At 41.3% G+C, this 26613-nt stretch overlaps 1 protein-coding gene and 1 long non-coding RNA gene across 7 annotated transcripts in view; one reads left to right on the top strand and one right to left on the bottom strand.

Moving 5' to 3' along the window:
• FMO5 (flavin containing dimethylaniline monoxygenase 5) overlaps positions 1-26613 on the top strand; it is a 42161-nt gene that overhangs the window by 12302 nt on the left and 3246 nt on the right. For all 5 annotated transcript variants that reach the window (XM_078355435.1, XM_078355432.1, XM_078355433.1 and 2 more), the window contains exons 3-8: positions 6803-6991; positions 10311-10473; positions 11547-11689; positions 15416-15615; positions 20191-20543; positions 26299-26371. In XM_078355435.1, coding sequence (XP_078211561.1) covers positions 6803-6991; positions 10311-10473; positions 11547-11689; positions 15416-15615; positions 20191-20543; positions 26299-26371 — 1121 coding nt within the window. The remainder of the gene's footprint in view (positions 1-6802; positions 6992-10310; positions 10474-11546; positions 11690-15415; positions 15616-20190; positions 20544-26298; positions 26372-26613) is intronic.
• Positions 17820-26613, bottom strand: part of LOC108589009 (uncharacterized) — a 17187-nt gene continuing 8393 nt past the window's right edge. Inside the window, exons 3-4 of one of the 2 annotated variants that reach the window (XR_004736450.3) lie at positions 20131-20384; positions 17820-20024 (exon numbers count right to left, since the gene is read on the bottom strand). This is a non-coding gene — a long non-coding RNA (uncharacterized LOC108589009). The remainder of the gene's footprint in view (positions 20025-20130; positions 20385-26613) is intronic. The other variant, XR_013529301.1, reaches the window with a different exon arrangement.

Genomic DNA, 26613 nt, shown 5'->3' with positions numbered 1-26613 from the left:
TTTATAAGCTGCCTCCTTGCACATAAATAAGCCATGTTTATCGTAACACTCTGACTTCTGTTACAACAGACCACATCTGTGTCAACAGAGTCTTTCAAGTCTTTTGAACCACCTGATTGGATGTGTGGGTCACCATTGTATTTCTACAGCCAAGCATGTATTTTACTCTCTCCATTTTTAAAACTCCCCCGACCCAGATGATTCCAGTGTGCAGACAAGGGTAAGAACGACAGTTCAAAGAGAGTTACTATTTTATGGGATTTTGAGAATCTGACAAGAAGACCCAAACTGTCCTCATTCCTCCCATTTAAATTCTCCTTTCTTCTGTCCTTATTGGTGCTTCCAATCCTATCAGTTCCAATTATCCCAGCTGCCATCCCCTGCTTTCTCTCTTTTTCTCTCTCTCTCTCTGAGACTGAGTCTGAAGTACAGTGGCATGAGTTTGGCTCACCGCAATCTCTGCCTCCTGGGTTCAAGCAATTCTCATGCCTCAGCCTTTCAAGTAGCTGGAATTACGCGTGCACCACCACACCTGGCTAATTTTTGTATTTTTAGTACAGACTGGGTTTCACCATGTTAGCTGAGGTGAGCAGATCACTTGAGCGCATGAACTCCTGTGCTCAAGTGATCTGCTCACCTCAGCGTTCCAAAGTGTGGGGATTACAGGCATGAGACAGTTAGGTCATCTGCAAATAAAAAGGCACCTGGCCTCTTTATTCTTAAATAGATTTCCTGCTCAAATGTGTGAGCCTTGTGCCTCGGTAGGAAATATAATTGGTATTCAAAATTTATAGAGGGAAGATTTATTCATCAATGGTAGAAAACTGTAAAATCCAGGAGCAGAAGCTTCTTTTTCTTCTACTCACTAACCCACTACTACTCTGTGTTCACTCTTTTGTAAAGCTTAGATTGGCACAGTGATAAACCTTACCTCAGATTCAGTCAGGTGGTTTGAAGGATTTTGTTGACACAGGATAACACTTTGCTGTGGTTAGTGATTTGAAAAAGAGTTGAAATATACGAGTATCTCCTAGAGGTGAGATCTGTCATTCATTTCACTCAGTGATCCCAACAGACCTGCTGTGAAAAGCATGGCTCTACTCTTTGTAAGCTTTGAAACATTGGAATACAGGTACAGACTTGTATTCATCAGTACCTAATAAAATATTTTATTACAGAGGGACTTTATAAATATATTTTCAATGAATAAATGAAATAAAATTCAGTAGTTAGGAATGTGCCTCCCCTGCGCGCCATGCAAACAAACATCTTAATTCCAAAATGACCCTGCCATTCATTAATTTACCTTAATTAAAAAAATACACTCATGTATAAACATGGTTAAATAAACTTTTAATTCTAGAACAGCTTTAGACTTATAAAATTTATTAGGAAGACAGTACAGAGAATTACAGTATACCTCACATCCAGTTCCCCCATTATTAACATCTTAAAATAATGAATGAACCAATATTGACACATTATTATTAACTAAGTCCATACTTTATTCAGATTTACTCAGTTTTTCCTAATGGCCATTTTCTGTTCCAGGATGCCACCCAGGATGCCGTATTACATTCAATAGTCATATCTCCTCAGGCTCTTTTGTCTATAAAATTTCTTAGACTTTCCTTGCTTTTGATGCCCTTGATAGTTTTGGGAATTACTTACTGGTCAGGTATGTTGTAGAATATCCCTCAGTTGGGATTTATTTGACTTTTTTCTCATGGTTAAACTGGGGTTATAAATTCTGGGGAGGAATATTATAAAGGTAAAGTATCGTTCTTCTCACATCCCGTCAAGGGTACATGCTATCAACATTATATCCACTGTTTTTTTATTTTGAAACTTAAACCTCATTATATTATTATAAGTAAGAAATTACCATTCAATGTATGCCAAAATATATCTTTGTTGAAATGTAAGTTTGTTCCACCTTTTTTATTTTTCTTGTTCCAACTTTTATTTTAGGTTCAGGGGGTACAAATGAAGGTTTTTTACAAGGATAAATTGTACAGGGTTGGGATAACTGCTGGCCATATGCAGAAGACTGATACTGGATCCCTTCCTTTTGCCATATATGAAAATCAACTGAACATGGATTAAAAAGTTAAATGTAGGCCAGGTGCGGTGGCTCACGCCTGTAATCCCAGCACTTTGGAAGGCCGAGGTGGGCGGATCACGAGGTCAAGAGATCGAGACCATCCTGGTCAACATGGTGAAACCCCGTCTCTACTAAAAAATACAAAAATTAGCTGGGCGTGGTGGCGGCGCCTCTAGTCCCAGCTACTTGGGAGGCTGAGGCAGGAGAATTGCTTGAACCTGGGAGGCGGAGGTTGCAGTGAGCCGAGATCATGCCACTGCACTCCAGCCTGGCGCCTGGCCACAGAGCAAGACTCTGTCTCAAAAAAAAAAAGGAAAGAAAAAGGAAAAAAAAAGTTAAATGTAAAACCTAAAACTATAAAAACCCTAGAAATATCACTGTTGATGTTAACCTTGACGTCCGGCTTGAAGTAGTGTTTGTCAGTTTTTGCCACAGTAAGTTTGCTCTTTTTTCTCCCTTGCCATACTGTACTCTTTGGAACAAAGTCACTATGCATAGCCCACAATTTAAGGACAAAGTCTTCTATTTCAGACCTTCTGTCTTTCCATATGGACTTTAGAATCCATGTGTTAGCTTGGATTCTAAAATAGCTTGCTGGGCTGTTGATTGGGATTGCATTGTGTCTACAGGTCAAGTTGGAAAGAACTGACATCCTAACAATATTTAGTCTTCCAGTCTATGAATCAGCCTCTCTCTCCATTTATTTAAATCTTAGATCTTCCTCATCTGTGTTTTGTAAATCATGTTTATAAGTCCTAGATGTATTTTGTTATATTTAAACCTATGCATGTAATTTCGGGGGTATTACTATAGATGGATTTTTTTTTTAATTTTGAATTCCAGTTGTTCATTCTGATATATAAAAAAACAATTTTTGTATGTTAACCATGTATCCTGCAACCCTGACTACTCACTTATTGTCTCTAGGAATTTTTTTTTTTTTTTTCCTGAGACAGAGTCTCGCTCTGTCGCCCCGGCTGGAAGACAGTGGCGCAATCTCGGCTCACTGCAACCTCCGTCCCGGGTTCAAGTAATTCTCTGTCTCAGTCTCCCGCATAGCTGGGATTACAGGTGCATGCCACCACACCCAGCTACCTTTTTTGCATTTTTAGTAGAGACTGGGTTTTATCATATTGGCCTGACTGGTCTCCTGACTTTGTGATCCGCCCACCTTGAACTCCCACAGTGCTGGGATTACAGGCATGAACCACTGCGCCCCCCGCCCTTTTTTTTTTTTTTGATAATTCTTTGGAATTCTCTACATAGAGTCAGGTCATCTGCAGATTAAAAAGTTGTCTTTATTCCTTTCCAATCAGTATATCCTTTACTTTTCTTTGTTCTATATTGTACTAGCTAAGACTTCCAGTACAACGTTCAATAGGAGTGGTGGGAGAGGACTTCCTTACCTTGTTCCCAGTCTTAGGGGAAAAGGGTCTAGTTTCCAACTATTAAGTACGATGTTAGTTATAGGTATTTGGTAGATCTTCTTTATCAAATTGAGGACATTTATCTCTATTCCTAGTTTGCTAAGAGTTTTTATCATAAAGGGGTGATGAACAAACATTTTAACAAAAATAAAAGAAAAATATAGAAATCCTACTGCCTTAATAAATCAAGTGGTTTTCTGTATTTTCAATTTTTTCTATTTAAAATAAATAAAGTATACTCAAAAGTGACATATCTAACAGGGAGCAATTATACAATTATAATTAGGTACCCATAGGTAGACATAATATTACGTATTTGGTGATTAGAATCTAGATTTAATTTGACAATTGCTTTTTCACTTAAAGTTCTATCACAGGCCATGTTTCAATGTTCCTGCACAGACTTCAGAATCATGGTTTTTGGTGTCTCCAAATTCACTTTCCATAATTCATTAACTAGTTATTTTGAAAGCATTCATTGCACATCTAATACATACATGTCCTAACAATAGAGATTTTAAAAAAGACAAAGGCCAAAGCTGGTTTCTCACAACTGTGGAAACAAATGTGTGATAATAAAGTGTGCTTACGTTATGTTTGTAGGAATATGAACAGAGTTTTGGGAGATTGGAGGATGAATGGGGGAATCTAACTTTCTGGAGAAATTAGAAAAGTCTTCCTGAAGGAAGTGACATTTGATGTTAGAAACATTTAACATTGTATCTAATTCCTCTTGAAGGAGAGGAAATTTTCCATGTGAATAAACAGTAATATGTACAAAGGTTTTAAGTTGTGCAAGAGCCTAAAATGTTCTGGGAAAAATTTGGTAACTTAAAAATTTGAGATTAAATGAGGAGAACATTGGATGAAGATTAAAAGGTAAACCAGGCTAGATTGTGAAATGTGCTAAATTTCAAAATAAGAAATTTTATTTTCTGGAATCAAGAGAAGCATTAAGCAGTAGGGTGGCAGGATCTCGTTTGCATTTATCAGAATACCCATGGAGTGGTGTGGAAGATAAATTTGGCATGTTGAGATACGATAACTTACTAAACCATTCATCTGTTTTGGGAACATTTAACATTGTTTCTGATTAATTGCTAGTTAAGTAATATAAAAACATATCTATGAATTTGACTTTATATTATTTTGCAATTTTTCTTAGGACAACATTTTGGGAGTGAGATGCATATATCTTATTGAACTCTTTGAGATGAATGTTGATGTGTTTTATTAGTTTTGTTTTGCATTTTGTGAACTTACATCTTATCTTATATATCCCTTTCTCAATACAATTTGATATGCATCCAATAAACATTTGTTGAGTGCTATTTATCATTTTGTATGCTGTGGGGAAAACCAGGAGTACAATTCAAGGGGCTTACAATCAAGTTGGGATGATAAGGAATATATTACAGAATGTCATGGAGGTCTTTGAATCCTAATCTGAGAAATAGAAACTTTATTCTACAGGAAATGGGGCAACATCTAAAATCTTAATTAGGGCAGAGATGCAGTCCAGCCACACCTTAGAGAGAACACTTTGGTTGAAATAGGTAGGATAGATTAGAAGAAAAGGCTTCGAAGGAGACTTGTGAAAATGTGATCAGCAGTTAAAGAAATGAGACTATGGATCATGGGGCAGAGAAATGGGAATAATCAATGTAGGATTCCTGGATTGAATAATTATGCAATAAAAATGGGAGAAAAACCACCCTAAAAATGGACAAAGGCAACAAATGTTCTCCTTTGTGGCTATGTATGTTTCATAATACTCAATATCTGTTCATTTCTAGAATAAAAAGGGAGGGAATCCAAATTGATTCAGGTGATTTTCCATAATCAAAACAATTTTTGAAAATCTAAAAATCTGAAAACTCATTTGTGACATCTCCGTGACATAACAACAGGCTGGGTAGATTGCATCATTGCGTTACTTTATGTGATCAACACAACAGCGCCATAAGGTAGTTAATAGTAAGTTTTGTTTGTTTGTTTTTGAGATGGAGTTTTGCTCTTGTTCCCCAGGCTGGAGTGCAGTGGCACAATCCGAGCTCACCACAATCTCCACCTCCCAGGTTCAAGTGATTCTCCTGCCTCAGCCTCCCAAGTAGTTGGGATTATAGGCATGTGCCACTATGTCCGGCTAATTTTGAATTTTTAGTAGAGATGGGGTTTCTCCATGTTGGTCAGGCTGGTCTCCAACTCTGGACCTCAGGTGGTCCGCCTGCCTCAGCCTCCCAAAGTGCTGGGATTACAGGCATAAGCCATGTGCCTGGCCTCAATAGGAAGCAAAGAAGTTTCTTGTAGGGGAAAGAACAGTGAATTAGGGATTCATGTCATCTAATGAAGTGCATCTCAGTTTGCAATGGCGTCTGAATCACTTGAAGATTTTGCTAAGATGCAGGTTCTGATTTAGTAGGTCTGAGTTGCGGCCTGAGAGTCTGCATTTCTAACTAACAATCTCGCAAATGAAGCCCCTGCTGCTGGTCTAGAGACCACACTTTGGGAGTAAGAATCTAGAGCAGTGGTTCTCAAATTTCAGTTATTTTGTTGGGCACGCAGCTTGTTTCCTTTTACATTATGAATAATGCTACTATTAACACCTTTAGCATAAATCTTCCTCAGTGATGCTGAATATTTTTTTTAAAGGCTAGGTAAATTGCAAGGAGTTTGATACACATTTGCTCTCCAGAAAACAATGAAGATGTTATGCTCTTTCCAGTATGTGGAAACTGTTACACTCTTTCCAGTATATGTTCCCATTTTGCCTGTTACTCATTTAAAGAGGGTTCCTCAGTGTCAGTAACTCTCTGTTTATGTGTTTAGAACTTCAGCTGGAGTAGGTAGAATTTCTGGGGACTAGCGACATATTTTCTCTCCCAGACATTCTCTTCATGTGGTGAGGTTCGACTTCCTCATACGAAGGTGGTCTTGCGGTAGTTGGATCTCTCATATGGCTGCTAGCTTCTACCAGAGCGAGCTTTCTGAGACCCACGCAGAATCTGCAAGGCTGCTTATGACTTGGCCTTGGAAGTCATGCAGTGTCATTTCAACTGCATGCTGATGGTCAAAAGCAAGTCATAAAGACAAATGAGATTCAAGGGGAAGGACTATATAACGGCACAAATACTGGAAGATGTGTGTGTGTTTGTGTGTGTGTGTGTGTGTGTGTGTGTGTGATTTGACTCTTCTTTCAGAAAACTTTTTCATATTTACAAATCATAAAGATGATTCTCAAGTTGCTAAGCATACTTTCTATTTATTGCAGGAAAATCCCGAAGAAGGAAGGGCCAGTATTTACAAATCAGTGATCATCAATACTTCTAAAGAGATGATGTGCTTCAGCGACTATCCAATCCCAGATCATTATCCGAACTTCATGCATAATACCCAGGTCCTGGAGTATTTCAGGATGTATGCCAAAGAATTTGGCCTTCTAAAGTATATTCGATTTAAGGTAGAAAATTTTGTGGGTATCTTTGTGTTTGAAGTTGTTTGCCAAGTAAATGAATAATGTGGTTTTAATGATCAATATTCACTTCTAAAGATTGGCTTGACTTGCACATGCATCTGTCTACTCAGGCAAAAACTCCATTCTTTGTCCTCCTTGCCCCTCAAGAATATTCAAGTGAAGGTCTCTCTTTTACGTATTTTGGCTGCATATACAGGAAGCTACCTGGCAGAGTGTTTTCATTACCTTCATTTCACACAATTTGATTGCAATAAAACAGATGAGGGGAAATGTTTTCCCCATTACGGAAGGAACCGATAGGCACGGGGACTTTAAAACCTTCTGGTTCTACAACTTGTTCATGACTGCTTAGCCCTTTTAGACTTTCAGAAGTACTTCCCAATGTATTTGTTTACATGAACATCATAAAAACCCAGCAAAGTATAGTGGTTGGGTAGTTAACTCTGGTGTAGAGGGAAGAACATGGAATTGCAGAACAAAGACCTGAATTCTGGTCCTTGCCCTACCACTGACTAACTTAGATGTTAGACAAGCAAGTTCCTCAATTTCCAATTTTAAAATGTCCTTGTTTGTAAAACAAGATGATCGAACTAGATCACTTCAGTGGTTCCTTTCTGCTCTAAAATATTCTATGACTTCTCTATAATTTCTGATCATGACCATAAAAGATCAGATGTTTCTGACAGTTGGCAAAAAGCCCACACCTTCTGCCTTGTGATCATCCTGCTAAGTCATGACTTTTTCTGCTTAACAACAATAACAAAATGAAAACAGCCGGGTGCGGTGGCTCACGCCTATAATCCCAGCACTTTGGGAGGCCGAGGTGGGGGGATCACGAGGTCAAGAGATCAAGACCATCCTGGTCAACGAGGTGAAACCCCGTCTCTACTAAAAATACAAAAAAATTAGCTGGGCATGGTGGTGCGTGCCTGTAATCCCAGCTACTCAGGAGGCTGAGGCAGGAGAATTGCCTGAACCCAGAAGGCGGAGGTTGCGGTGAGCTGAGATCGTGCCATTGCACTCCAGTCTGGGTAACAACAGTGAAACTCCTTCTCAAAAAACAAAACAAAACAAAATGAAAACATCTAGTGATAACTTCTAAAGTGAGTCATTTACATTCCAATGGTGCCTCTCTTCACTTGTTTAAATAATACTTATTGAACAAGTTTGTTATCATATTAAGTATTGAGGATGCAAAGACAAAAGGGAAAAATCAGTAACTTTATAGTCTAGTTAAGGGGATAAAAAATGAAGAAAAATTGTATTATAATTAATAAAAATAAAGAGTCACATGGGGACAAATGCTAGAAATCTATACATTGCAGCTCAGAGGAGAGATGTTGAACCCATCAGAGCACAAAGTATCAGGTTCCAGGGAAGTTTTCTTAAAGGAGATAAAGTTTTCTTAAAGCTGAGTCTTGAAGGGTTAATAGGAATCTACTAAATAAGGAATAAAAGGGCGATCCAGGCAGAGGCACCAGCCTGTGTAAAAGAACATGATAGAGGAACTATAAATAGTGCTGGATGGCCAAGACATGCAGGGGTGGTATCCCCTCCTTTTTTTTTTTTTTTCCTTTTTGAGACAGAGTCTTGCTCTGTTGCCAAGACTGGAGTGCGGTGACACTATATTGGCTCACTTCAACCTCCACCTCCCAGGTTCAAGCAGTTCTCCTGCCTCAGCCTCCTGAGTAGCTGGGACTACAGGTGCACATACCATGCCTGGCTAATTTTGGAGAGATGGGGTTTCTCCATATTGGTCAAGCTGGTCTCGAACTCCCAACCTTAGGTGATCTACCTGCCTCAGCCTCACAAAGTGCTGGGATTACAGGCATGAGCCACCACGCCCAGGCAGGGGTGGTGTCGCTATTAGTCCAAGACATTATGGTCATAGGCCCTGAGAAGCTCATAGTGTTTCCTTAACCTAAGTAGAATAACCTGTGTTTATTATTTTTTTAAAAGCTATAATCATACCTCTATCCTGTTTCACAGCCTCTTTCTTTATAGTTCCTGGTAAAGTGGGTATCTATGGGAGTCAAAGGGAGATTCATTTATATAAAATGAGAGCCATCAGGGGTTTTTCTGCTCTACCAGGAAAAGGAGCCCTAGATCTCAGTCACGTGTTTAAAGTTAGCCAGGAGAAGAGAACCTGGAGTTAGAAGACATCAGAAGGTCTCAGGACATTTGGGGGTCAGAAGAATAGGCATGTAGTGCATGGAGTGTCATAAAAGCACAGGAGAAGCCCAGGCTTAATCAGGTGTTACAGTGCCTTAGGATGAGAACTAAAAGGCCTAGGGACTCGCATTTTTCTAGAAGAGGAAGGTACACTGGCCTGCCAACAATATGTGATTGTTTTTTTCTGCCTTGTGGAAGTTTTTGTCGGGGTCTGGCACATCTGCCGGGGGACTACTGACATGCGGGAGTCCCCGAGACCGACAACGTAGATGTCTCTTTCAACCTGAGAGAGAGAGTGCGCGGAAGAGAAAGAATACAGAAAAGTGGAGTCTGGAGGGCTGGGCAGCGCAGCAGCAGCCACAGCGAGCCACAGCGAGCCACAGCGACAGCCACAGCGATTTTATTCCTGTGGGTTACAGCTTTTATACTTTTTTCTTGTTACATTTACTTAATCACAGTAGAAAGAAAAAAAAAGGGTAAACAGAAAGGAAATAGAAACTCCATAGAAATAGTTATCAGGGGCTTGTGATATCCGCTCAGAAAGCAGTTTAAGGGGGCTTGTGGTAGTAGTTTACATTTCAAAGATTTTACATTTCAAAGATACAATGGCGCCCTTAAGGTGGCTGGTTAAACCTGTTTTTCACCAGGAGCTAAAACAAAGGCTTGGCCCCAGGGAAAATATAGGCAGAGGTCTCTGCTCCTCTTAGGCATCTCAATTGCAGTAAGTTTATTGCTTACACAGAGACTGATGGGGACATGGAAGCAGACAGCACAATGTCCTCATAAACTGCAGGCCTTTGCTTTGCATTCTGTTATTGCTTCAGTGACTCAGCTCGAGGCCCTTTGTCTCACTCGACAGCCCTCGAGGTGGGGAAATGCAGACAGGTCCAGCAGCCAAACTGGGGCGAGTCAACTAGCTGTCTCGAGCCCTTGGCGCGAACACTACAAGTTTTCTCATTCTGACCACAGCCCAAAACAAAACAGTTTTTATTTGTGGAGTATGAAAATCAAATATCCCTGCAGGGATCCTATTATGTGAGAGTGCGTGCCTGTGGTATCAGCCCGCTGTGTAAGATTCTGCAAGGAGAGTCATGTCAGGGGTGTCCCCTGTGGTTGTCGTTTTCCTTTTCAGACCACCGTGTGCACTGTGAAAAAGCGGCCTGATTTCGCAACTTCAGGCCAGTGGGAAGTGGTCACTGAGTCTGAAGGGAAAAAGGAGACAGACGTCTTTGATGCAGTCATGGTTTGCACTGGCCATCACACCAATGCTCATCTACCTCTGGACAGCTTCCCTGGTGAGTAACTTGCCATGCTGGAAGACCCTTGACCCATGCCTGTGACCTGACCCCTGAGAAGCGGGAGGACTGTGCTGTGAGTAATTCCTACTTTGGAATGAAATAAGACTTATCCTAATTCTTCATGTTCCCCAGAACCATGTTGGGGTAACTTGTGTTATTCCCATTTTTGTATTTTTTGGAGATTAGAGCAAAATTTGAGGTCTATTTAGTTTTACAATGACTTTAGTTTTCTAAGTATCAGAAGGAAGAATGTGGAGTTCTTGAGGAGCATTAGGCTGAATGAGGAATTTTTCAGCAATAAAGTAAACTGAAATATTGAATTTCTAAAGAAGAAATGAAAGCTTGAAGAATTTCAGTGTTTGGCCTGGATTTTCATTAAAGAAAAAAAGAGGCACTCTGTGTACTCTAGAGTATATAAAAATATATGTGCTGTAAGTGAAATAGGAGCAGGTTTTCTTTTTGTTGAGATGGAGTCTCACTCTGTGACCAGGGTGGAGTGCAATGGCGCGATCTCGGCTCACTGCAACCTCTGACTCCCTGGTTCAAGCAATTCTCCTGCCTCAGCCTCCTGAGTAGATGGGATTACAGGCACACGTCACCACATCCAGCTAATATTTTTGTATTTTTAGTAGCAATGGGGTTTCACCACGTTGGCCAGGATGGTCTTGATCTCCTGACCTTGTGATCTGACCACCTCGGCCTCCCAAAGTGCTGGGATTACAGGCGTGAGCCACCGTGCCTGGCCGGAGATTAGGTATTTAAGTGGATGAAAAGACAAAATAGAATGGAGGTTTTCTGAGACAGTTTGTATTTATATCTATAAATCCAAAATACAAACAAATCCTGAGTTAAGCAAAGTACATATGATAAGAAAGTCACATGGTACTACTCTGAGGCTATGGGAAAAGAAAATAGGCAAAAATATTGAGAAAGGCAAGAAAGTAGCCTCCAAGAGAGAACACTTGGAGAATATGTGCTTAAACTTAAGTCTGCAAAAAGACCAAGTGAGCTGACAAATGATATCCATCATATAAACCATTACCTGATACTTATTTTCCCTTCTCTTGTAGGAATTGAGAAGTTCAAAGGGCAGTACTTCCACAGTCGAGACTATAAGAACCCAGAGGGATTCACTGGAAAGAGAGTCATTATAATTGGCATCGGGAATTCTGGAGGGGATTTGGCTGTGGAGATTAGCCACACAGCCAAACAGGTTTGAATCAGTCAATTAATTACTTTGTTTCACTGTAGCTTCAGTTTCCCCACGGAAGCTGCAGGTGGTCCCCACAGAGAGTAGGGAGAGTAGGGATACCTGCACATAGCCCACCAGTGCCCGTGGCAAATCTTGGGCTTAGATGGCAACATTGTGACTGATGTTAATAGAGGAGGTAAGGCTTCCAGTTAGAGTTCCATCATGCAGCTGCCTCACACCAAGGAACTGGATCATGACTACAGTCTGGGCTCGTTATCCTAACCAGGCATCTTCTCAGAGTGTGCCCTTGTCTCCTCACACCAAGGAACTGGATCATGACTACAGTCTGGGCTCGTTATCCTAACCAGGCATCTTCTCAGAGTGTGCCCTTGTCTCCTCACACCAAGGAACTGGATCATGACTACAGTCTGGGCTCGTTATCCTAACCAGGCATCTTCTCAGAGTGTGCCCTTGTCTTTGATGAAGATGAAGTCATTGCTGGGAGAGGTTGTTAGAAAGCAGTATTGAGAGTGTGGTTCTTCTTTTGGCCAGCAGAAGTGCTACGTTCTTACATACAGGAAAGCACACTGTGATCACTGAAAACTTTTCATTCATAGGATGCTGCATGATTTTCCCTTTACACTCCCCAAAAGGAAAAAAGTAGCAGTCTTATCTTCCCAAAGACAGTGTGGGTATTCATATACCCACTATAACACGTGCATCCAAACTGTAACACGTGCAAGCAGTTTGCCCCAGGCTATGCATACAGTTAGGTAACAGAGTAACATTCATTCTAAAGCAATTTATATTTCTTTGTTTTGGTTTTTGTGTAGCATATTTTGAACTGAGAAGCAAGTGTCTTCAGGATAAATTCCTGGAGAAAGACATGCCAATATTGTATTTTATTAATGTTTTTATTGAATCGAACTCTATTGGCAATAGGTAGATGTCTTGGCTGTCCTTTGGTAACCTTCATTAAGTCGTGCCTCTCTACAAATATATTTTAAATGGTTTTACTTTAATTAGAAGCTTAGTGCTGCAATTCTGTTAAATGACTCAGCAACTTTGTTCAAAAAACACTTCTCAGTACTATGCTCATTTATAGCCACAAAAATGATTTCATGTTACTTCATGAATTAATTCAACAAACATTCATCAGGAAATAATTATATAAACAACAAGGGTTAAAGCTTGTATGGGTGTTATGGTAGAAGAATGTGCAAAATATGGAGTGGGGACCCATGGCAACAGCCTTCTTTAATAGCATCAGTTTTGGCCGGGCGCGGTGGCTCACGCCTGTAATCCCTGCACTTTGGGAGGCCGAGGCGGGTGGATCACGAGGTCAAGAGATCGAGACCATCCTGGTCAACATGGTGAAACCCCGTCTCTACTAAAAAAAGTACAAGAAATTAGCTGGGCATGGTGGCGTGTGCCTGTAATCCCAGCTATTCGGGAGGCTGAGGCAGGAGAATTGCCTGAACCCAGGAGGCGGAGATTGCGGTGAGCCGAGACCGCGCCATTGCACTCCAGCCTGGGTAAGAAGAGCGAAACTCCTCTTGGTGGGGCGGGGGAAATCATTGGTTTTTCAAATGGGCAGTTCTAAGGGAGCTTGGCCTTACCTGCCCTGGGGAATTGCAGGTTATCAAATAACAAAGCATTTTTGTGTGGGTACAGAGAAGGTGGCCCGTGAAAAGGCAAAGGAAAAGTATATCTGCATAGCGAAGGCAGCACTGCCACACCAACAACAAAAGGTGAAGAAACTCAATTGCTGAGTTCGAACTTCTTGCTTTATATTTTAAATTGCATTCATGAGGATTTGTTTATAAATCAAAAATTTTAAATGGACCTATATATTTCAGTATATCATGGAAGTTTTTCAGATAATTCTAGGGGATACTTTTGTAGAGAGAAAACATCCCTTTCTTTCAAGATTAATTTCATGTAAGATTACATGGATGAAACTGTTTTCCTTATAAATCTGATTTGTAAATGTTATTTGCTTAAAACAAAGTATAGCACACTGAGAAAACTGAAATAAGAAATGTAACAGCTGTTAGGCACTTATCAAGTGTTTACTATACACTATACGTTTCACAAGAATGCTACTTATCACAACAGCCTTGTGATATGCGTATTATCGTTACGATTTCATAAATAGGAAGCCTTTTTTTAGGGTTCTGACTGTTTTCATCAGTCATCAGAAGTTATATAGCCAGCACACAAAACTGTTCAATTTCTAAGACCATTTGTGCTCTTTCAACTGTGACATGTGGAAGTACATAATTATCCCAGCGCTTCCAGTCATCATAGGTGAGGTAAGATTTATGAAGGAAACAATTAGCCCTCTGTAGACAGGCCATCTTAGACAAAAAGACGCTGAAGCAATGTACTTACATGTCTTACAGTCTGGAAGCCATCTCCAGAGAGTTTCACAATGTAGAAAAAGTGATCCTTTTGCCAGGTAACTGAATATAGTCTTTATCAGCTCTGAACATAGATTTTAGCCAGTGGAGGACACAGAAAGACTAGCAAGCTTCCTATTGTTCTACTAGCAATCTTATTTTTCTCTGTTAAATAATCAATCAAACGTTCCTTGAGCACAGGCTTTGGAGTCAGTCAGACCTGGGTTGGAAATTCAGCTCTGCCACTTACTAGCTCTGTGATCTCAGGCAAGTTATTCATCCTCTCCATGCCCATCAACTATAACATGGGTGTAGTAATATTTCCCTTAAGAGGTTTTGTCATATAGATGAAGGACCTACACAGTGACTTAAAGGCCAAAAATCCCAATAAACGAAAGTGATGATAATCTGCTATGGAGATGTGTAGGCTATATCTCCTACCCTTGAGAAAATACCTTTGAAGAGACAGAAATTAAGAGTGTAGAAAGTTAAATATCATCAAAAATATAAATAACAGGGATTTTTGTAATAATGTAAATGTCAATGGCAAAAGAATGAGGGTTTTAGATTAAACGGTTTCCAGCTGCTTTCAACTTTACCATTCCATGATTTTTAATGAGTTCTACAGGTTATAAGTGCTAGATAAGTTCAAAGGATGGAGAGAAAACCTGTCAGAGTGAATGGTCAGTGGTGTCTTCATGGAGGAGGCAGTCTTGATTTGGGTCTTAAAAACTGAACAGCTTTGGGCTGGGCTGGTGGCTCATGCCTGTAATCCCAGCACTTTCGGAGGCCACGGTGGGCGGATCACCTGAGGTCGGGAGTTCAAGACCAGCCTGACAAACACAGAGAAACCCCATCTCTACTAAAAATATAAAATTAGCCACGCATGATGGCGCATGCCTGTAATCCCAGCTACTCAGGAGGCTGAGTGAGGAGAATCGCTTGAACCTGGGAGGTAGAGGTTGCAATGAGCCGAGACTGCACCATTGCACTCCAGCCTGGGCAACAACAGCAAAACTCCGTCTCAAAAAAAAAAAAAAAATGAACAGACTTTAGAGAGTTAAGAGGAGAGAAGGCATTCCAGGGAGGCACAATGGCACTAAACAGAAATGCAATGGTGGATCTCAGCAAGACATGTTCCTGCACAGTAGATACACCGATTTAATTGTAAGTTTCGTGTTTGGGAAAGAAAATGGCAGGAACCAAACACAAAAACCCACAAAGATTGTGCAGGGGCTGAAAAGCCAGGCTAATGAGTTTGAAATGATTCTTGAAGAAAATGGGGGTGCTTTTGAAGGTTTATGATCCTGAGTGACAAAGGCAAACAATTTCTCCCATGTCCCAGGTTTTCCTCAGCACCAGGAGAGGGGCTTGGATCTTGAATCGTGTAGGAGACTATGGATATCCTGCTGATGTGTTGTTGTCTTCTCGACTTAAATATTTTATGTCGAAGATCTGTGGCCAGTCAATAACAAACACATATTTGGAAAGAAAGATGAATCAAAGGTTTGACCATGAAATGTTTGGCCTGAAGCCTAAACACAGGTATGTCCCCAGGAGAGGAGTGCAGGGGTAACACAGGTGTGTCCCCAGGAGGGGAGTGCAGGGGTAACACAGGTGTGTCCCCAGGAGGGGAGTGCAGGGGTAACACAGGTGTGTCCCCAGGAGGGGAGTGCAGGGGTAACACAGGTGTGTCCCCAGGAGGGGAGTGCAGGGGTAACACAGGCGTGTCCCCAGGAGGGGAGTGCAGGGGTAACACAGGCGTGTCCCCAGGAGGGGAGTGCAGGGGTAACACAGGCGTGTCCCCAGGAGGGGAGTGCAGGGGTAACACAGGCGTGTCCCCAGGAGGGGAGTGCAGGGGTAACACAGGCGTGTCCCCAGGAGGGGAGTGCAGGGGTAACACAGGCGTGTCCCCAGGAGGGGAGTGCAGGGGTAACACAGGCGTGTCCCCAGGAGGGGAGTGCAGGGGTAACACAGGCGTGTCCCCAGGAGGGGAGTGCAGGGGTAACACAGGCGTGTCCCCAGGAGGGGAGTGCAGGGGTAACACAGGCGTGTCCCCAGGAGGGGAGTGCAGGGGTAACACAGGCGTGTCCCCAGGAGGGGAGTGCAGGGGTAACACAGGCGTGTCCCCAGGAGGGGAGTGCAGGGGTAACACAGGCGTGTCCCCAGGAGGGGAGTGCAGGGGTAACACAGGCGTGTCCCCAGGAGGGGAGTGCAGGGGTAACACAGGCGTGTCCCCAGGAGGGGAGTGCAGGGGTAACACAGGCGTGTCCCCAGGAGGGGAGTGCAGGGGTAACACAGGCGTGTCCCCAGGAGGGGAGTGCAGGGGTAACACAGGCGTGTCCCCAGGAGGGGAGTGCAGGGGTAACACAGGCGTGTCCCCAGGAGGGGAGTGCAGGGGTAACACAGGCGTGTCCCCAGGAGGGGAGTGCAGGGGTAACACAGGCGTGTCCCCAGGAGGGGAGTGCAGGGGTAACACAGGCGTGTCCCCAGGAGGGGAGTGCAGGGGTAACACAGGCGTGTCCCCAGGAGGGGAGTGCAGGGGTAACACAGGCGTGTCCCCAGGAGGGGAGTGCAGGGGTAACACAGGCGTGTCCCCAGGAGGGGAGTGCAGGGGTAACACAGGCGTGTCCCCAGGAGGGGAGTGCAGGGGTAACACAGGCGTGTCCCCAGGAGGGGAGTGCAGGGGTAACACAGGCGTGTCCCCAGGAGGGGAGTGCAGGGGTAACACAGGCGTGTCCCCAGGAGGGGAGTGCAGGGGTAACACAGGCGTGTCCCCAGGAGGGGAGTGCAGGGGTAACACAGGCGTGTCCCCAGGAGGGGAGTGCAGGGGTAACACAGGTGTGTCCCCAGGAGGGGAGTGCAGGGGTAACACAGGTGTGTCCCCAGGAGGGGAGTGCAGGGGTAATGTCCAAAGCACAAGAATAAGGACTGTTCATTCACACTTTGCTAATAGTAGAGCTACCTCTACCCACACATTAAGAAAACTCATAGTGGCCGGGCACTGTGGCTCATGCCTATAATCCCAGCACTTTGGAAGGCCAAGGAAGGCATATCATCTGAGGTCAGGAGTTCGAGACCAGCCTGGCCAATATGGTGAAACCCAATCTCTACTAAAAATACAAAATTAGCCAGGCATGGTGGCGCCTGTCTGTAGTCCCAGCTAGTCAGGATTCTGAGGCAGGAGAATCGCCTGAGCCCTGGAAACAGAGGTTGCAGTGAGCTGAGATTGTGTCACTACACTCCAGCCTGGGTGACAAGGTGAGACTCTGTCTCAAAAAAAAGAAAGAAAGAAAACCTATAAGACCCAAAGAATCTGAAATCAGATTTCTGCTTTGTCCCCACAGATGCCCAAGCTCTATTGGTCTGTGGGTTTCTAGTGTGGACTTCTCTTTGGCATTAACCCTTTGCTCATTCCCCCAGATGTCAGTTCTTTTTATATGATGCCCAACAACAAAGTGGTAGCTGAGGGCGGTGCATCATTTACTCATTGAGTACCTGTTATGAGCCAGGTATCATATGTGGGCACGAAATGCAGAGAGAAAAGACATAATAGTAATGGCAACAGACATTGCACTCACGTTTCTGAGAACTTTCTACAAGATAAACGTAGTGCTAAATGAGTTACAGGCGGTATCTCACTTCATCCTCACAATGGCCCCATCAGTTGGGTTTCACAATGAGGAGGTCTATGCAAACCTACCCCAAAGGCTGAGGAAGCTGAGAGGCTGAAGAAAGAAGCTGACAAATTCAGTTGCTTAGAAACATTTAATAGGGACTTACGAACAGAAGCCACGTCTGTGTCTCAGGCAGTGGGGAGACAAGATGTTAGATCCCCGTACCATTATCTCCCGACCCAGGATATAACGTGCCTTATATACTATAAGGGAGGGGCACACATGCTTCAGCGAGAATGGGTAGGAGTTTGCCCTATGGTGGGGGCGGAATTAAGGATAAGTACATGCTCTTAAACAACAGATTAACTGGAAATCTCAGAGGTCTTCCTGGAACTGAGGTTGATCAGAAATCAATATGGTAGATTAGCTTCTAAGATGGGAGTTGCTTTGGCCTCCATAATTTTCTATGTACATTTTACAAATATAAAAATTAAGACATATAGAAACTAAGTAACTTTCCTGAGGGCAACACGAGTAATGAATGACAGACTCAATAAATGGATCTTACCTTAAATACTCTAATGAGAAGAAAGAGAACAGAGTATAATAAAGAGGTACACAGAGTGCTACGAAAGTTGAGGAGCCAGGGAGGGAAAACATTTCTAGAGGCTGATTCTAAATTTATTTTACCTCCAAGTTTTTATTTTTTTAAATGTTCAGATCTATACAAAAGTTGCAAAATAATAAGTACAATCAGCGCCCATATACCCTTCACCTGGATTCACCTGTTAACAGTTTGCTGTATTTGCTTCTGCTGCTTCCCCCTCTCTGTAGATAGATCCACACATATAGAGCATACACACACAAGCACATTTTTTTTCTGAAGCCATTTGGGTACGTTGCAGTCATTAAGACACTTTAAATACTGCAGTGTATATCGTATAAGAAAAAGGGCACTCTCTTACATAACCATCATATAATTATCACACTTGGGAAATTTAAAATACATTATCTAACACGTTGGCAGTATCCACAGTTGCCCCAATAATATTTTATATGGCTTTAAAAAATCTTTTTAAATCTAGTATCCTGCCAGGTAATCAATCACACCATTACATGTAGTTGTCATGTCTCTTTAATCTCTCTTAATCTGAAATAATTCTCTCTTTGACATGGGCTTCCTTTTTAAGAACCCAAGGCATTGTTTTGTAGAAAGTCTCTAAATTTAGACTTGCATAGTTTTTTTCCTTTATTATATTCAGGTTAAATGTTTTTGACGCATAGACTACACAGGTGACGTTGATCTCAGTGGGTCACGTTAAAACCACACGATGTCAGTATATCCCACAGTAATTATGCAAAATTTGATCAACTGTATAAGGTGATATAGATAAGGTGAAAAGGAGTAGGTCTTTTTCAAAAGAAAAAAAGATGGCTTTTTAGAAAGATCTGTGATACTGGAAACCACCCTTATTATTATTAAAAGAAAGTAATGGCAGGCCAGGCACAGTGGCTCACATCTGTAATCCCAGCACTTTGGGATGCCGAGGCAGGTGGATCACAAGGTCAAGAGATCGAGACCATCCTGGCCAACATAACACCCTGTCTATACTAAAAACACAAAAATTAGATGGGTATGGTGGCGCACTCCTGTAGTCCCAGCTACTCAGGAGGCTGAGGCAGGAGAATCGCTTGAACTCGGAAGGCAGAGGTTGCAGTAAGCAGAGATTATGCCACTGCATTCCAGCCTGGTGACAGAGCAAGACTTCATCAAAAAAGGCAATTACTTTTGTACCAACACAATGTTATTGTTGTCCCTAGGAAACAATAACAGGCCCAAAGTACTCCAAGATAATTCATTGAAAACAACTTTGAGATAAATTCTAAAATCCTAGGCTGCGTAACATTGGACAAATCATGTAACTTTTCTAGGCCTCAATTTCCTCATTTATAAAACCTGGATAATGACACCTACTTCCTTCATAGAGTTTTGAGAGAGTCAAATAAGTTGATGCATGTAAAAGCAACTTATAAACTGTAAATTGCTACATACATGTAATTTATTATACAGTTTGGAAAATAGTGGCCTAAACCTAGCTCTTGAGCCTTTGAAACTGGAAGTGAGACTGGACAGAATGTTGACAGTTTAGTTCTGTCAGGCTTCTTGATATGAGAATAGAAACTATTGGCCTGCGGCCTCATCATATCACATACAGAACATTATTGTAACTTGAGAAATCATACATGCACTCCTCAGACAAGACTCTTCTTCCTTCACTCCTCCAACACTCTCCCTTTCAGTGCCAGCCAGGGTCCAACTTCAGCTCTGATCTTGATCTGTGCCAAGATAGTGTAAATCAGACCTTTCCCAAACTTTATGCATTGACCGAGGTGCAGATTATTGGCATATTGTTTACGTCCACCAAAGCAAAATTTTACTTACATGGTACTGATTTCTCTTTCTCTCATTTCTCCTTCACTTGATCTTTACCACCACTCACAGAGCTCTGAGTCAGCATCCAACCATAAATGATGACCTGCCAAATCGTATCATTTCCGGCATGGTGAAAGTTAAAGGAAATGTGAAGGAATTCACTGAGACAGCTGCCATATTTGAGGATGGCTCCAGGGAGGATGACATTGATGCTGTCATCTTTGCAACAGGCTATACCTTTGCCTTTCCTTTTCTGGATGATTCTGTCAAAGTGGAAAAAAACAAGATATCCTTGTATAAAAAGGTCTTCCCTCCCAACCTGGAGAGGCCAACTCTTGCAATCATAGGCTTGATTCAGCCCATAGGAGCCATTATGCCCATTGCAGAGCTCCAAGGACGCTGGGCCACTCAGGTATTTAAAGGTAAGTGACCATGCAAATAGACTACTTAATTACTTGGTGATATGTTTACCTCTGTTTAGGTACTTGTTTTTAAGTAGCTAGAGACAGCATGTATAAGTTGGTATAGAAAAATCTATTTTTGAGTGAATCTAAAGGAGCAATTTATAACCATGGACATACATCATACCTGGGAAATTTTTCCAAGCTATGCATGCTTATTTAGTAAGTCTGGGCTGGGGCAGTTATAAAATCTTTGAGAAAAATGTTCCCCAGTGATTCCAATGTGCACTCCAAATTAGAATTTACTCATCTAGATCTTAGGCAACTGGCATATATTTGTAAAGTAAAATAGTTTTATCTTCTTTCATTATAGATAAAATATAGAAATGGTATGACTTGATTTAGGCCAAACACGAAGACCTGGTTGGAGACTAGTTTATAATGTAGGGTAGTCAACCTCCCAAATTCTAACAGTTTCCCTTTATTTTCCCTCTTTCAGTTTTGGCTAGGGGTACCCACAAAAAAAGGGGGCGAAGAGGTTTAATATGTGTCATTAGAATTATATAGCTTCCAAAGAAATAATTAAATCTAACATCATTAAAAACTGTAATTTTTTTGAACTATCAACTTTAACACCATTGCTTCTTTAACAGCATTACAATTGTTCTCCAGACTGGCCAGACCCCACCTAATGATACATTTTTAAAGTGAAGCTGGAGTGCATTAAATAAGGAGAGAGAAAAATGGTTTAAGGGATTTGAAAACATGCCATCTGAAGTACAAGTGAAAAAGCTGGAGAGAGATTTAGCTTGAAGATAAACTTCAGGAGAGCTATGAGAGTTCCCTTCAAGCATCTGAAAGAATGGTCCATGGAAGAAGGATTGGATTTACTCAGTATAGCTTCAAAGGGTCAAACCAGAATCAAGGAGTGAAATCTTGAGGGTTGCACATCAGCTTACTATTAAGAACAAATCTAAAACTTTCTCCTTTCAGCCTGTGCCATTTCATGATGGGACTGGCAGCTTCTGAAATTCTACGCGGAATAGGAAAAGGATGCCAAATGACTGGGTGCTCATTGGGCCGGGGCAGAAGGGGTATGAAGTAAATTCAGGTCTCAGAATAGAGAGAAACAAGACAGTGTTTAAGGGTCCATCCAAAGAAGAAATTCACTGATTCTTTGGTTGTTATAACAAAATTTGCTATTGTTACTAGCAATCAATTAAAACTATTTAGTGTTCCTGTTGGAATTACAGCTTTTTGTTTTCCCTAATGAAAATCTTCATGGTAGCAGAGAAAAAGAGAAGCAATGGTGTTAAAGTTGATGATTCAACAACCTTTCTAAATTTCTCCAAAATTCTGTCACTCCCAGTCCTATCCAGCAGATTATGTACTACTGAGAGCACTATGCAAGTAGTCAAATGCAAATAGCCCATTAGGTTGGCTTAATTAAAGTGACCTTTCAATTGGGTCATATTAAAGTGACCCAATTGGGTCAATTAAATAAAGGGAGAATGGTTCATTAAAACAGGCGACAGCATCTTACTACACTTTAAGCAACTGGGACTCTTTTTCAGGACCAAGTGAATTATTGAGAGGAAATAGAGATGAGTATTTGCAAGACTTTGCAGTACGGCTATGACATAAGGGGATCCTAGGGAAAATGTACAAAAAAACCCAGCTTCCTATGCTAGCAGAAGCCTAGTGCCAATTCCTCCAGCTTTTTTCTAATAACTGAAAGGAAGAAATCTTCAGAATTCTGTAACTCTACCAGACTTCCAACAGGAACCCTGGTTTTTCATTCTGTCCATGGCCAATCTGTGCGCCTCCCACATTCTTACCTTTCTCTTCCCTGAATTCTCCCTTCACTATGCCAATTTAAAACCCTTTGGATTAGCCGGTTTTTCCCATTTTTTCATGTCTGCCCAAGAAAGCCTGCCTCCTTCCTTGTCTGTCCCCAACCAAACCCTATTTTCCTTCTTCCTCTGTCGTCTGGAATTATTGTTCTCTTGTGAAGAAAATACTCCACTCTTTCCTGGAACACTCAATTTGCTTCCTTTCCTTGACTGAAATGAAACACAGTTTCTTTTTTCTTTGCCTCCTTTGCAGCTCTTGCAAGGGTTTTATTTTCACTCAGCGACTTTCTTTCCTTGAAAAGGCCATCAAGTTACACCAGCTCTCTGGATCACAAGAGGGCAGTATGTCATAGCATGGCATTCAAGGTCCTCCACAAACTGGATACAGCCTCCAATTTGAGGCCCAATCTTTCACTAGTGTTTACCATACTTCCTACAATACTCCAGATGCACTGGGTGAGGTACCCACTAAGCAGCAAACACAGCCGGTACCCTTGTACCCTGTGCTTTTGCTTCCACCATCCTTTCTTCTTGGTATGCCCTCCCTTTACCTTTTATTTGTATAGAAAAAGTCTATGTGTATTTCTTCCCTCCCTTAGTAGTCTAGTGATAGCTCTTTACTTAAAATGCATGTTTATTTGCCTTTGTATTGCAAGCCTAGACAAGTGCCTAGCACATGAGGTATCTAATAAGTCTCTATTCTAATAAATACCAGTTTAGCCTTGAGGTAAATGAAGTTCTAAATTTCTTGTAGAAATTTCTTATCCGAGGATATCAGCTTATGGGCTACCTTAGCCAATTTCGAGTTATGTAAAAAAAAAAAAGCCTGGACTGGACTGAAATTGCAGAATGGCAGCCAGATCTCTTCTCTCAAAGCATTAGCTATGCACTGAAATGTGGAGGGGCAAGTCAGGATTACACAGATACAACCTGCTTTAGGCTGACAGCAGACTGAAGGCCTACGACCACAGAACTATAGTTCAGGCTCTCTTCCTTCCCACCTTGTCTTGGATCCATCGGATCTTCCTCACAGTTCTTCAACACTTCAGATAACATATACTGACCCCTTGGTATGTACCAGGCCCTCTGCTAGGGGCTAGTGATGCAAATGCAACCAAACAGAAAATCCCCATCTTTCTAGAATGCAGAGTCCAGCAAGAAGATTGTATTAGTCTGTTCTCATGCAGCTATAAAGAACTGCCTGAGGCTGAGTAGTTTATAAAGAATAGAGGTTTAATTGACTCACAGTTCTGCATGGCTGGGAGGCCTCAGGAAACTTACAATCAGGGTGGAAGGCACCTCTTCACAGAGCCACAGGGGAGAGAATGAGTATGGAGTGAAGGGGGAAGACCCTTAGAAAACCATCAGATCTCGTGAGAATTCAGTATCATGGGAACAGCATGAGCAGCATGAGGGTAAACACCTCGTGATTAAATCACCTCCCACCAGGTCCTTCCCATGACACATGGGGATTATGGGAACTACAACTCAAGATAAGATTTGGGTGAGGACACAGCCAAAGCACATTAAAGACAGACAAGTAAACAGACACTTAATGATTTGTTCATTCAGCAGATATTTAACTATATCCTAAGCAAGTGCTCCAGTAACTGTGGAAGAGCTGCTATGGGAGCAATGGGCAATAAGTACCCAATTTTCCCTACAACTACGTAGGAATTTACTAAAAGGACAAGGAAATCTTGGCCATGGAAGGGAAATAATCACTACTATTTATGCAAAGTTAGAGGAAGTGACAGAACAAATAGGGTTCTGGGAACTGCAAGTAGTTCAAAATGCTGGTAAATAAAGTGTTACAGGAATGAAGGCAAATGAAGCTAGAGATATTCACAGGCAATATCAAGAAGTCTGCATTTCATATACACAGTAGATACCCACTGAAGGATGCTAACTGGAAGAGGAGTCAAATCCTGTTTGCAGTTTAGAAGATGTGTTAGAGGGGAGTGAAGTGGGAAATAGATCAGTAAGAGCCTGTCATAAAAGTCTCAGTAAGACATCATGAGGGCTTTAAACTAAGGTAATGACAATCTAAAGGAACTGGAGGAGCCAGACTTAAATGAAATTTCACAGGCAAATCTGAAGAATTTGGTGTGACAGAAGCATGTTGGAGAAGAGAGGCAGAAAAGAATCTGTTCAGGTGTAGAGGCCATTCATTTGAATTGGGAATCTAAGATGGGGAGCAAGACATGGAGGGAGACACGAAATATGCTCAAACTAATGTGTCTAAACAAAGAAACACTGCAAAAACAAAATTCATGAATTAAGACATAACTGCACCACAGGGTATACAGGTAAAAAGATGTGTACATCTTTAAACATTTTTAAATTTTTTTACATTTTTTTCACCCCATGAGATCTAGACTAAGATGCATATACATCATTATCTATCTGTATATAGACAGATAGAAAAATAAATAGATGGGGTTTTTTCTTTCTTTCATGAATTGGGATTGGAATCACAATCCAGAAATAGAACTCCTCCTTCATGTTTCTAGCTAATAGAAGTAAAACCTGTGTTCAACCTGAGGAAGCTGATTAGAAAAGCTTGTGGTTTGAGAGAAGTAATTTGGAAATTCACTTTAAAATGCATTTCTTCGAAGAGACCTATGATTAATCTTAAATGAAGCATTACAGTATTTCCTAATTGATTTATGAAGATACATAATAATTCCCACGGCTAAAATGTAAGAACACATGGAAGACATCGAAGCCTGTTTCAGAGTGTTGGCCTTCTGAGTTCCATGTTTTAAGAGGGATACACCGAGATAGTTATTAGAGTACGCTCAGGGAAGGGCAACCACGACGGCAGAGAATGTGAAACCCATTATTTGGGAAACTTGCACTGTTTAGCCTGATAATGGGAAGACTTAAAGGAGTTATGATAATTGTTTCCAAATGTTTCAAGAGCCGTCATGTATCAAGATCAAACTCTGTGGCTCCAGAAGGCAGAACTTGGTCCAATGGTACAAAGGCAAAGAGTCAGATCTTGGGGTCAATAAAAAATAATACTGTTCCAGCAGCTAGAGCAGTCAAATAATTCTGACATCACCTCAGATATAATTATTGTGGATACCCATCACCGGAGATGTTTAAGGAGGGATGAGACAACCATCAGGGTGGAGTACTTGTAGAAAGAACGCTTGTATCAGGTAAAATATATTGCGATTCTGAAATTCTATATTCCAGAATTTTATGAAACATAGAATATAATTCCAGTCAGCCTTAGGACTGGATGTGGCCAAAATCTTCTACATGGCATAGTCCTAGTTATAGGGGCATACAACTAATTGTTTAAGCTTGGCATCATTCATACTGACTTAGACTCAGCCTTTGTCTAGCCCTGTCCTTGGTGTATAATTCCTACTACTGGAACTGTTTGTGCATTGTACTTATCAGTCAAGATTAGTTATTATGAATTCCTCTTAGCCTTAACCCCTACTCTTATCAATCAAAAAAAAAAAAAAGATTTTATTTTTGCTTCCTTCTCTTTCTGTGACATAAGGCCTCTTTGTTATCAAGAATACAGATACAGGTGTGTTTCCCCACTTCCCTGCCCTTTAACTTTGTGACTGATTTTCCATATACTTTTAAGGCCATTTTCTCATGTTTATATATTTTTTTCCCAATTGAAAGAATACATTAAGGAGGAGGCAGGTTATTGGTTGGAAGTCAGAGTAGGGGAAATCTCTTCCAAAGCAGAGTAAGTACAGTAAGCTACAGATGTTAATAGTATATAGTAGTGGCGGTAGAGTAAGGTGTTCAAGTGGACTACAACCTCTTTGAGTACGGGAAACTATGTTGTATTTCTCTGAATTCCCCATAGCATAGTAATTGTTTATAGGATTATAGGATTATTGTTCCTACTGAGGTAATTTTACAGTTAAATTTTTAATTTTCATCTTTAGGGCTAAAAACATTGCCCTCACAGAGTGAAATGATGGCAGAAATATCTAAAGCTCAAGAGGAAATGGATAAAAGGTAAGAAAATGTCCCAGGAAGATATATGGTTATTATTTCTACTTATTTTTTAATAAGAGAAATATTGTAATTTATTTAACTTCCTGATTTTAGCTTAAGGAGTTAGATTCTATCTTGAAGAAAAAAGGAAAAATAGTTTGTGATGATAGAATGAAGAAATAGGACTAGCAATCTGAATATGGATGAGAAGGGAGAGAAAAGTTTTAGGTGTTTAAAATCCTGTGTTTAATGCCTTAAAAAAA

Source organism: Callithrix jacchus, chromosome 18 (assembly GCF_049354715.1).
Source record: "Callithrix jacchus isolate 240 chromosome 18, calJac240_pri, whole genome shotgun sequence".
NCBI classification, from domain to species: Eukaryota; Metazoa; Chordata; class Mammalia; order Primates; family Cebidae; genus Callithrix; species Callithrix jacchus.
This window is presented reverse-complemented; position numbering and strand designations above follow the sequence as displayed.